The following is a 12,412-nucleotide window of genomic DNA, read 5'->3' on the forward strand; positions in this document are numbered from 1 at the left end:
CATGAGACTCAAACGTAATGTTAAAAAAAAGAAAAGAGAAAGTGAACCTGTGGAATGCTATCTGGAGCATAGCCAGCCAGCAAAATGGTTATCAAAGCATGATGTATTTAGGTATTGTGTACAGTTGTAACTAGGACCTGTTCTGACAAGCCCTTGGTCACTAGAAGAAGCTGTCATTGAGAGCGTATATGGTAAAGCAGTGTTCCTGGTCTACACATGAAAGGCAGGCAGAAATTTGGTTTCAACTGGATGGTATTAGAGCAGTGTTTGATGTATTTATTTAGATTTTTGCTCACACCTTTTCCAGTAGTAGCTCAAGGTGAGTTATATTCAGATACACTGACAGGCTCACATCTTAAGTTCGTTCATGAGGTAATGGAGGGTTAAATGACTTGCCCAAGATCACAAGGAGCAGTAGTGGAATTTGAACCGCCCACCTCTGGATCAGGGGCGTAGCCAGACCTCGGTGGGACAGGGGGGGGGTCCAGAGCCCAAAGTGGGGGGGGGGACACATTTTAGCTCGCCTCCCCAGCCGCCGCCAACCCTCCCCCGCCACTTCCGACCCTTCAACTGACCCCCACCACTTTCGACCCCCCGCCTTCTGCCGACCGCCCCCCACTCCACCACTTTTGACCCACCCCTGTCAGCCTTAGTCTTCTTCAGCGCCGGTCTCTGGCGTGTTCGCTGATCTGTGCTGTGAGTCCTGACGTGCTGGACACCAGGACTCTCAGCACAAATCAGCGAACGCGCCTGAGACTGGCGCTGAAGAAGACTAAGGCTGGTAGGGGTTAGGGACCCCCTCCAGCAAAGGTACCTTGCGGTGGCGACGGGTCGAAAGTGGAGGAGGGGTTGAAAGTAGAGGGGGCAGGACTAAATCTATGGGGGCCCATGCCCCCGTGGCCCCACCTAGCTACGCCCCTGCTCTGGATGTCAAAACTGTTACTCTAACCACTAGGCCACTCCTTCTCGCGTGTTAAACAGTCTCTTTAGTGGCAATGACTGGGAGAAGAAGGGGGTTGGTTCATGGTTGGGGGGGTTTGTTCAAGGTGATCACTTCTTCATTGACTAATGGAGCTGCCAATTTCTGGCTGCATTTTGTTCAGAGTGGACATAGACCTGTACAGGGCAGGGGAGGACAACCTTTGTACACAGAAGACCGCATGAATGTCGGCACTACCCCTACGAGCCACAACATTATGCAGTGTAACTGGAAATGCACCGAGCTCCAAAGACCACTTGTTATACATTAAGTAAGACTTGCAGTTTCCATCGTTTTAGTTAGAGTGGCTATTGTGAAAATAGTAATAAAATACAGTATTTAAAATCACCAAAACTCTGGTTAATGACGATTTGTGTATACCTCTCATGGTCTTGGGGGGACGGGCCCAGGTTTGCCCACTTATGGTCTAGGACACAGTGCAACTTCATATATGTTTTGTGGAAAACAAATGTCATAGATTGGAGATTTTTTTGTCCATGTATCAGTATTGTTTTCAAGAGAAGGAAAAAAAGACAACTGGCACGGGTTTAGCTTCCTGTGCCTTTCGGGCACTTGCTGTTAATACGGTGGTGTATGCCTGAGGATGGCCCGTACCCTCCTTGATTGCAGAGTCTGTAACCCCTATTTAATACAAGAGAGAGCTGGGTCCAGCTTTGTGTCAGAACTGCCTGTAACGTGTAAGTAGGTGGAGGCATAGATGCATCATCGAGTGAAAAGGCTTGCAGCATCAGGCAGGATTTAGCAGAAGGGAGCTGGCTAGCAAGTTACTCAGACTGCTGTGTTCTTGTCTCTCTCTCTCTCAAGAGTTGAGAATGAAGCGGAGAGCATCGGACAGAGGAGCTGGCGAAACGTCAGCTAAAGCAAAGGCACTGTGCACAGGGAGCAACGCCAAGAAAGCAGGACCCTTCATTCTAGGTAAGATGTGAGGGGTTTTCCCCCAGTGCAAAGGGCTTGGGACTGGCAAGTTTTGAATTCATTCACACATGGAAATGGACAGGAATTCTCTCTAGAATCTGCATGACACAGTAGAGCTCACCCTATAAAATCCTCATGCATGCTGAACAAAAGGGTTCTGCATAGCCTGCAGCACCTCCTATATATGTTCATATGTTCCATGTTCGTCACCTCTTGGACTGGGAATTCTGTGCATGATTGAATCTGTGATGTCTTGTTAACGTGGGTGCATTTGAAAGTGTGTACAGTGAATGCAGTATCTGTCTGCATAGATGGCAGTGGTCTGTTTGACCACAAAATGAAACGGCACTGAGAGAACCATTTCTGTCCAGTTCAAACTCTTCTTTAAAGCCCCTATTGTAATGGGGTGTGTTGCCAATGGCAGACTTTCACTTGCACCGCTGCAGCTCTTGACAGTCATCAGAAAGCATTTTCTTTCTTGAAAGGAAAAGTTGAAAGGCAAGCAAAGGTCTGCAAATCATTGCCTGAGCGTCTGAAAGCCTGTTAATGTTGCGGCTACTGTAGAGTCAGGCAAAATGTATGGTAAAGCATATAAAGTGTATATGTTGAGGGAGAGCTGGGCTTTGTCTTGCTCTATTAGGAAAATTAAAGTTGGTTTAGATTAGTGTAAAGTGCGTGCCGCCTGCATTTTTACATAACACTGTATTACTCATAGCTTTCATTTCTGCAAAGAAGTAAGAGCATTCTGTTATGTTCTGCTTAGGACCTCGTCTAGGTAACTCTCCAGTGCCAAGCATTGTTCAGTGCCTGGCAAGAAAGGATGGCACAGATGACTTCTACCAGCTTAAGGTAGGCTAGCTTGAAAGTAGACAACACGCTTTTAAAATGTGTTGTTTCTTAAAATATCTCCCCCGCCTTACCTGTCACACTTTTCTTGCCATTGGTGATTGCATGATTTTTCTGGTTGAATCAGCTCTGTCATATGCTGACTGGTGCCGCCTCTTACCCTCTCTGCCCTGCTTTCTTCCTTTCCTCCGCATTACTTCACTTTGCCAGTGACATTTTGTGCTCTGTTTATTAACTGGAGCATGCCCGCGGTTAAATCTCCATCTTTTTAGCTCTTTAATGTCTGGAGCCAGGAATTTCAAATGCATATAGAATGTTTTGGTTAAATGATAGGAGCTTATGGGGCTTGAGCAGAAAATTAACTCCTGTATTTTTGAGTGACTGAGCTGTACAATAGGGCAGATGTAGAGGAAAGGAGCCAAACTTACAAGATGAGTATCATTAAAAAAAAAAATGTTAATGTCCTATACTTTAAAATCAAGCTGTGACTTGAAAATATTCTGTTTTTGAACTGTCAAACCCTTATTGTGCCATTACAGTAACTCTTTATTCAACTTGGCGTCAAGAGCTTTGGTACATGGCAAAGTGTTGTGATAGCCACTTATTTCAGGTGGGCTGAGGCTTGAAGTATAAGACTTGCAGCCTTCTCCTTAGAGAGGGTATTGATGTGTTTACAGCCTGTGCTGAAATAAGAGCTGGCGTATTTAAGTTTATTTCATGGGTCCGTAGTTAGGAGTATTTCCTAGTGTTTCCCCTGATGCCCAGTGCGTCGGGAGGGAATTTCTTCAATTGTGCCCTGGGGTCTACCCTTTGTTTTCCTGTTTGTGTTTTTGGATAGTACATATTGTTTCATTTCAGACATGTGCAGTATATAAGTTGGTAAATTGTCAGGAATCCTGTCTGTGTCTGTGACCGTAAAAATGGCACGGTTAAGCGGTTTGTTTTATTCTAAAATTCATGTCTTATACACAATTCCTAGACTCTTCTTACACTCAAGTGGAAGTCTGGAGAGAATTTTTGTTCCCTAGGAAGAGTTGAAAAACCATTGCCCAGTTTCTCAGGGCTCAGAAGGGCCACCACTAGAGAGATTATCATAGGAAGCGAAACTCCTTTAGGCAAAAAATAAAGCTTTTCTTCTATTTTTAAGTATTTAGTATTTAAAGGAAATAATTAAAATGCCTGATATAAAACAAGGAAAAGTAATGCTTTTTCTATATTTCTCAGTTTTATGCAATTACCTGCAGAATTATGTACGATATTGCAAAGCTAAGTGCCCGTTTACTAAGCTGTGTGGGGTTCCTGTCCACGTCTAAAGCAGCAAAAATGGCCAAACGTGCAACGCACTGTGACTAAAGCGTTCCGTGTTAGTTTCCCATTTGCACATTCTTTTGGGAGGGAGATTGTCAGGGGTGGAGAATGGGCATGGATGGTGCTAATCTAGTGTGCCGACATTACCGCTGCACTAAGGGCCAGATACTATATATGGGGCCTAGAAAATCCGCACGGAAAACATTTCTGCCTAAGCGTATTCTGTAAGCTGCACCTATATTTAAGCACGGTAAGTAAAATACGCTTAGTTGATATTCTAGCTCCTAAAATAACGCACCTCAGTTTACATCAATGAAAATGTGGCATAAATCCCGGCACGTAGATTTAGGCGTAGAAGGCCGTATTCTATAACGTGCGTAAATTTTGGAACGCCCACTAAACACCCATAACCACACCCCTTTTTGCCCCTGCACATTGAAATTTAGGCACAGCGTGTTGCAAAATAAGCTTAGGGAGTTCTGCGTATAAATTCTAATTTTCACCAGTTAGTGCTCATTATTGCTTAAGTGCTGTTGACGCTGATTGGCTTGTTAAGCAATGCATCCAGAAAAGCTTAGCGGAGATTGGGAGACGGGGCTAGTGGTTGGGAGGCGGGGCTAGTGCTGGGCAGACTTCTACGGTCTGTGCCCTGAAAATGGCAGATACAAATCAAAGTCAGGTATACACATAAAGCAGCACATATGAGTTTATCGTGTTGGGCAGACTGGATGGACCGTACAGGTCTTTCTCTGCCGTCATTTACTATGTTACTATGTTAAGCCAATTAACTTACACGCATTGTTACAGAATAAACTCTAGTGCGTCCATAATGCTGGAACTCTTAGCACCTCCTAAATAGAATAGCTCTAACATCAGCGCATGGCTGTTAATGAAATAAATAGAAAAAAAAAGGCATTTTTGGGGGGCTTGGTGCACGAGGAAAGTCCCGTGTAAGGATGCTCTAAGCCCATTTCTTAGTGCAGCTTAGTCAAAGGGCCACTTAATTCTTTCTGTTTTGTTGGGTGTGTTTGTGTTAAAAGCCTAAAAAAACTGAAATACTTTTGTGTTCTCTCATGAAAGATTCTCACTTTGGAAGAGCGAGGGGATAAGGGAGCAGAGACGCAGGAAGAACGGCAGGGCAAGATGCTGTTGCATACAGAATACTCTTTGCTTTCTTTGCTGCACAGTCAGGACGGTGTGGTTCATCACCATGGACTCTTCCAGGTAAAGAGGACACGAAAGGTATCTTGCTAAGGAAAACACTAGGCCTTCACGATGCCTCAGTCACACGTCATTTTGTGGTGAGCAGCCAGGAAATCGGTTGTGTGTTGGATCTATTTTGAACAGCACTAGGTTTGAGGGGGAATGTGGGTTTCAGAGAAATATGTTTTGAGTGTAATTAAGTCTTTGACGTGATGCTGTAGGAGGATATTGAGGGACACTTTGCTATTAACAGCTGTTAGATGGTATTAAATTAAGGCTGCAAACCACTACACAACATATTTTGTTTATATAACTGAAATCCAAATACCTGTGTATAAAGTTAAGTTTATAGAAATCATATTGAATGTGTATTAAGTGGGAATGTATCTGAAATGTACACACTGATTGCATGTTTATCCAGTGTTTCCTTTCAGGGATCCTTTTTAAGTAAGTAGTAGCTTTTCTGGATTCTCTTAATGTCTTGAATTACTGGCATTTCTTGTTTATGCAGTACAATGTGGGATGCTGTTATCTTCCTACATTCTGTCCGCGCTTATGTGGCTAAGTACCTGCTGTGCAGTCTAATGCTCCGTATCCATTACTTGGTCTTGGATGCCACAGCAAGTCCAGACTCCTAAGAGGAGTGTTTGGATATCTGTAATCTCATGCTGGATAAAATTGCATTAGGGATCTTGAGATCTCCTCCAAAGTTGATGCTCTCACTAAAATATTTTGGTAAGATATTCATTTGTACTACTTGCATGTCATAGCGCTCTTAACACTCATTTTTCTGGGGCGTAAAGGAGGAAAGAAAAGATTTCCTATGTAGTTTGATCTCTGCCTCTTCTCTGTGAAGGAGGGGGAGGAATCTTCAGCATAAGATGCTGGGTCAGATCGATGGTCCATCTAGCACAGTATCCTGCTTCCAACAGTGGCCAATCCAGGTCACGAGTACCTGGCAGAATCTCAAAGAGTAACAGGATTCTGGAATCCAAAACAGTAATACGATTCTGGAATGTTAGAGAATATCGAGATTCCAGAATCCAAAAGGGGAGCAAGATTCCGGAATGGTGGTAGCAACATTTCATGCTACCAATCCCAGGGATAAGCAGTTGCTTTCTCCATGTCTGTCTCAATAGCAGATCATGGACTTTTCCTCCAGGAACTTTTTAAAACACAGATATGCTTCGGCAGCGAGTTCCAGAGCTTAACCGTTCTTTGAGTGAAAAAATATTTTCTTCTATTTGTTTTAAAAGTATTTCCATGTAACTTCATTTGAGTGTCCTCTAATCTTTGTACTTTTTCAAAGAGTTAAAAAAAAAATCAATTTACGTTTACCGGTTCTACACCGCTCAGTATTTTGTAGACCTCTAATATATCCCTCCTCAAACATCTCTTTTCCAAGCTGAAGAGCCCTAGCCTCTTTTAACATTTCCTTCTCCTTTTTTGGTTGTTTGTTGCATTTGTATCCCACATTTTCCCACCTATTTGCAGGCTCAATGTGGCTTACATAGTACCAGAGAGGCGTTCGCAGACTCTGGTGTGAACAAATACAAAATGATGTTGTGGTAATAGGTTCTCGTGGAACAGTCTCTTTAGGGTATCAAAGTGGAAGGGTTGTGTTATGACCATACGTACTTTGGTTTTGATGTGTTGCAGAGTTTGAGTATTTAAGTTGGATCGGTAGGGTATTCCTTTTGAAACAAGTTGGTTTTTAGTGATTTCCGAAAGTTTAAATGGCCGTAGGATGTTTTCACAGCTTTCGGTAATGCGTTCCACAGTTGTGTGCTTATATCTGTGGAGGAGTGGCCTAGTGGTTAGGGTGGTGTACTTTGGTCCTGTGGAACTGAGTTTGATTCCCACTTCAGGCACAGGCAGCTCCTTGTGACTCTGGGCAAGTCACTTAACCCTCCATTGCCCCATGTAAGCCGCATTGAGCATGCCATGAGTGGGAAAGCGCAGGGTACAAATGTAACAAAAATAAAATAGATACTATTGGAGATTCTACATGGAATGTTGCTATTCCACTAGCAACATTCCATGTAGAAGGCTGCGCAGGCTTCTGTTTCTGTGAGTCTGACGTCCTGCACGTACGTGCAGGACGTCAGACTCACAGAAGCAGAAGCCTGCGCGGCCACATTGGTGATCTGCAAGGGCCGACTTCTAGTGGAATAGCAACATTCCATGTAGAATCTCAAATAGTAGCAACAGTGGAGGAGTGGCCTAGTGGTTAGGGTGGTGGACTTTGGTCCTGGGGAACTGAGTTTGATTCCCACTTCAGGCACAGGCAGCTCCTTGTGACTCTGGGCAAGTCACTTAACCCTCCATTGCCCCATGTAAGCCGCATTGAGCCTGCCATGAGTGGGAAAGCGCAGGGTACAAATGTAACAAAAATAAAATAGATACTATTGGAGATTCTACATGGAATGTTGCTACTATTGGAGATTCTACATGGAATGTTGCTGCTATTTGAGATTCTACATGGAATGTTGCTATTCCACTAGCAACATTCCATGTAGAAGCCTGCGCGGCCATATTGGTGATCTGCAAGGGCCGACTTCTAGTGGAATAGCAACATTCCATGTAGAATCTCAAATAGTAGCAACAGTGGAGGAGTGGCCTAGTGGTTAGGGTGGTGGACTTTGGTCCTGGGGAACTGAGTTTGATTCCCACTTCAGGCACAGGCAGCTCCTTGTGACTCTGGGCAAGTCACTTAACCCTCCATTGCCCCATGTAAGCCGCATTGAGCCTGCCATGAGTGGGAAAGCGCAGGATACAAATGTAACAAAAATAAAATATCTAAGCTGGATGCATAAGTTGATTTGTATTTAAGTCCATTGCAACTTGGGTAGTGGAGATTTAGATAAGTTTGTGATGATTCAGATGTGATTCTGATTGGTAGGTCTATGAGGTCTGTCATGTATCTCAGGGCTTCGCCGAAGATTATTTTGTGAACTAGGGTGCAGATTTGGGTTACCTTTCTTTGAACCTTTTCTAATTCCGCTCTGTTTTTTTTTTTGAGATACAGCAACCAGAACTGTACACAATACTCTAGGTGAGGTTTTACTATGGAGCGATACATACGCGTTATAGATTTCCTGATCGTGCATCCTTAACATTGATCTTAAAGCAGTACTTGAATCTGGCCAAAGGTCTAATACGTAGAATTGTTTCCTTTATGGATACAGATGCCCACACAAATATAGTGTGACAAATTTGGTGTAAGGAAAGATTTCACAAGGAAAACTTTTTATTTACAATTTGGAGGATTCTTCTGGCTTTCAGGTAGTTTGACACTTTTACCTTTGTGGTACTTGCTGCTTCCCAGAGCTAGCAAGTAACTACTGCAGCCTAAGAGGAAACATAAGTTAGTAGAGATCACATCCAGATGATAAGAAGGCTTTCATTAGCGATCTATATTGCAGCACCTCCAGGAGAGCGTTTTAAGCTCTCTGATGTCTGGGTTGTCAAAGTTGAAATTCTGCATCTCTGTTTTTACAGTTGGCAGTTTATTGTAGCCATAATTGATCAGAGCAATTTACAACACTAAATAAAACAGAAAAAGAACCGCTCGAGAAATATAGAGTGCCCCAATCTATCCACCCTATCAGATTAACTGTTCACTCGTCCTCTAGATTGTTCACTTGTCTTTAGATTGTTCTCTTGTCTTTTAGATTGTAAGCTCTTTGAGCAGGGACTGTCCTTCTATGTTTAAATTGTACAGCGCTGCGTAACCCTAGTAGCGCTTTAGAAATGTTCGTTAGTAGTAGTAAAAAGAACGCCATAGTAGGTAGAAAAGACCTGTAGCATGCATACAAGAGCACACGTCCCTGTAGTAAACGTCCTGCAGTTCCCCAAGATAAAACCCTCTAATTACATCTTCAATATGTAAAAGACCTTAACAAAGAGAAAAATCATCTTAGCGGCATCTTACAGCTCTTCCCTCCTGATATTCCAAATGCCTGAACAAAGAAATAAGTTTTGAATTGCTTTTTAAATGCTGACAGGGATTCTAACGCCTGGAGTCCCATAGAAAGCTGATTCCAAAGAGTTGGCGCTATCCAAAAAAAAACCCTGGCACACATAGAGGCCCAATGTTTAAGTCAATCCATGAGGGCACACAGCCATGTCAGAACATAAGGATTGATTTCAGGACTCAAATAAGGAGTCATGCGCTCATTACACGCCCTATGAGCCAACATTAGCGAATTAAATCTGATCTGATTTTAAAAAAACAGGTAGCCAATAGAACCTTATTATAAAGGTTTTATATTATTTTATGTTCATCTGAAGAGCTTCCTGAAAATCAGGTAATTGCACCGTAAATATCCTTGGCAGTGGCGCAGCCAAGGGTGGGCCGGGGTGGGCCCAGACTCACCCACTTTAGGTTCAGGCCCACCAAGTAGCACACCTATAATGTGGCTGGTAGGGACCCCAAGCCCCACCAGCCAAAAACTCCCAACAACTGTTTGCTGCTGAAAATCTGCTATTTAAAAGGTATACGGGGGAGGGGGGGGTGTTTGAAAGACCATATGGCATGCAGGCGAGAGAGGGAAAAACCAAATCAGTTGTAGGACAAGGTGGAGTTCTGACCCACCCACCTTGGGTCCAGGCCCACCCAAACTTGGGTTTTGGTACTGGTGGTGATAAGCAAAGCATTGCTTTCATATAATCTGCTTTTGTCCCACTTTCCCATCTCTTGCCTTTCAGGATCGAACTTGTGAACTGATTGAAGATGTGGAAACCAACAAACTGGTCCGAAAAATGAAGAAACGGATATGCTTAGTGCTGGACTGCCTGTGCGCGCATGATTTCAGTGATAAAACTGCAGATCTGATAAACCTGCAACATTACGTAATTAAAGAGAAGAGACTGAGCGAACGAGAAACTGTGGTGATCTTCTACGATGTGGTTCGGGTAGTTGAGGCATTACACAAAGTAAGTGCAAAGAAGGATTTTACCTCCCTTAGCAAAATTTTTAAAGCATGTCAGTAGGGAGCATTTGTAGTTGCTTCAGCCATTTGGGGGGGTTCTTCGATAGCAGGAACAGTTTAAAACTTGTAGAAGACTGACCCCATTTGTATTGGATATCTGATCCCATATAAATAGTAACGTAGTAGATGACAGCAGAAAAAGACCTGCACGGTCCATCCAGTCTGCCCAACAAGATAAACTCATATGTGCTACTTTATATGTATACCTGACCTTGATGTGTATCTGCCATTTTCAGGGCAAAGACCGTAGAAGTCTGCCCTGCCTCCCACAACCGGCTCTGCCACCCAATCTCGGCTATGCTTCTGAGGATCCATTCTTTCTGAACAGGATTCCTTTATGTTTATCCCACGCATGTTTGAATTCTGTTACCGTTTTCATCTCCATCTTATGTTTCCAGTATATTTAGACAAAAAAAAAAATTAAGGGAATGATATAAGGAGATGTAGATCCCAGGCAGTGGTATTCCTAGGTCGGCTGCCGCCTGGTGTGGATTGCTGGTCTGCACCCCCTCCTTGCATCCCCTCCCCCCCCCCGGCGCGTCGCTCTTGGGGGTGCAGGGAACAGTCACGTGACTGTCTGCTCTGCCGGTTCCCTGCCCCAGAATAGGAAGTAACCTCAGAGGGAGCAGGGAACCGCCAAGCGGCAGCTCCCTGCACCCCCTTGCAGTGTGCACCCTGGGCGGACCGTCCCCCCCCCCCCCCACCCCGTACTTGGTACGCTACTGATCCCAGGAGAGTTTAAAGTAGGGTAAAATCAAATGCAACTAAAATCCTCCAAACATCAAGCTTTCCTTGAAGCTGATCCTTCACTTTGAACTGATTACAGCGAAGATGATGTATGTTTTTTGGCACGAGCATTGGGGTGCCATAAGGACATCTCTGATTCATCAGAATTCTGTATGTTCAGCAGTGAGGCACTTGAGCATAAATTGGGTAAAACCCAAATGTTCAGATTAGTCAGTCTAAGCAAATAATAGAATATCACAAATTCCTTAGATTAGGAAAGTGAATCAGAAGTGAATGATTCAAAACAGAAGCCAGCCCAGTGCTCAGTTGCAGTACTGCCTTGTTGGGCTCGACTCCTGGTTTGGTCAGGGCTGGCAGTTCTGTAGATACAGTGTTCACAGCCCCTGGAGAGAAGGGAGTCAGTCATCTCACAATGGTAGTTACCCGATGGCTAGATTTAGGGCCCATGACTGCTGATTTTTCAAATGAATACACAGAAGAAACAAATCCTCGCAGAATAGGAAATATGCAATACAACAGTAAAGATGTCTCAAGAATGAGCAGACGATGCTTCAGACAGTCTAAAAGTTGATTGTGGAACAAACGAGACGCGACACAGCTGTGTTTCAGCCGACAAGGCCTGCATTAGGAGTCTCTTGGATTGTACTGAATCGTCCACTTGAAATAATAACTGTAGGTCATACCTGTGGTCAATACGAGAAAGCAGCTAGCAAAGCAACGAGCTTTTGTTTGGAGTTTAGAATTTCGTGCGAGCCTGTGATTGCTTTGGTGCGCAGTGCGTTTTGCTAGTTACTTTCTCATATTGACCTTTGATTGTTTTGGCATGCGGTGCACTTTGTTGCTTTTTCATACTGACTACAGATATTATTTCAAGTGGGCGATTCAGTACAGTCCAAGAGACTCCTGATGCAGGCCTTGTCGGCCGAAACACAGCTGTGTCAATTCTCATTTGTTCCACAATAAACTTAGACCATCTGAAGCATCGTCTGCTTGTTCTTGAATCATCTGCGCTGTTGTATTGCATATACACACAGTATCCTTGGCAGTGGTCTCCCCACCCCCTCCCCAATAGCTGAGGACGGATTCTTCCTTGACTAGATTAATAAAATTGAAAAGGGATATAAAATAAGGGAAAACTCCCTGACCATTTGCAAATGATGGCCAATGGTCGCCGATTCTAGCCAAGTTGAAAGTGTAAAGAAATGGGAGAAAAGTGTTGTATCCCCTCCAAAATCCCCAAAAAACAGATTATACTAGTGTTCTATACGCATTTTGGTTCTGTCCTGTGTTTTGAGGAACATTCTTAAATGGAAAGCAGAGAAAATGTGTATTCTCTAGTTCCTTAGTTCATTAGCTCTCAATGCACATTATAAATGCTTAGAGACGTTTTTATACATAC

General features: G+C 43.6%; 1 protein-coding gene across 2 annotated transcripts in view; it reads left to right on the plus strand.

Moving 5' to 3' along the window:
- LOC115479832 (serine/threonine-protein kinase 40) overlaps nucleotides 1-12,412 on the plus strand; it is a 71,575-nt gene that overhangs the window by 35,865 nt on the left and 23,298 nt on the right. For both annotated transcript variants that reach the window (XM_030218065.1, XM_030218066.1), the window contains exons 2-5: nucleotides 1,805-1,915; nucleotides 2,679-2,764; nucleotides 5,150-5,293; nucleotides 9,983-10,210. In XM_030218065.1, the coding sequence (XP_030073925.1) occupies nucleotides 1,805-1,915; nucleotides 2,679-2,764; nucleotides 5,150-5,293; nucleotides 9,983-10,210 (569 nt within the window). The remainder of the gene's footprint in view (nucleotides 1-1,804; nucleotides 1,916-2,678; nucleotides 2,765-5,149; nucleotides 5,294-9,982; nucleotides 10,211-12,412) is intronic.

This window comes from Microcaecilia unicolor, chromosome 11 (assembly GCF_901765095.1).
Source record: "Microcaecilia unicolor chromosome 11, aMicUni1.1, whole genome shotgun sequence".
Classification (NCBI taxonomy): domain Eukaryota; kingdom Metazoa; phylum Chordata; class Amphibia; order Gymnophiona; family Siphonopidae; genus Microcaecilia; species Microcaecilia unicolor.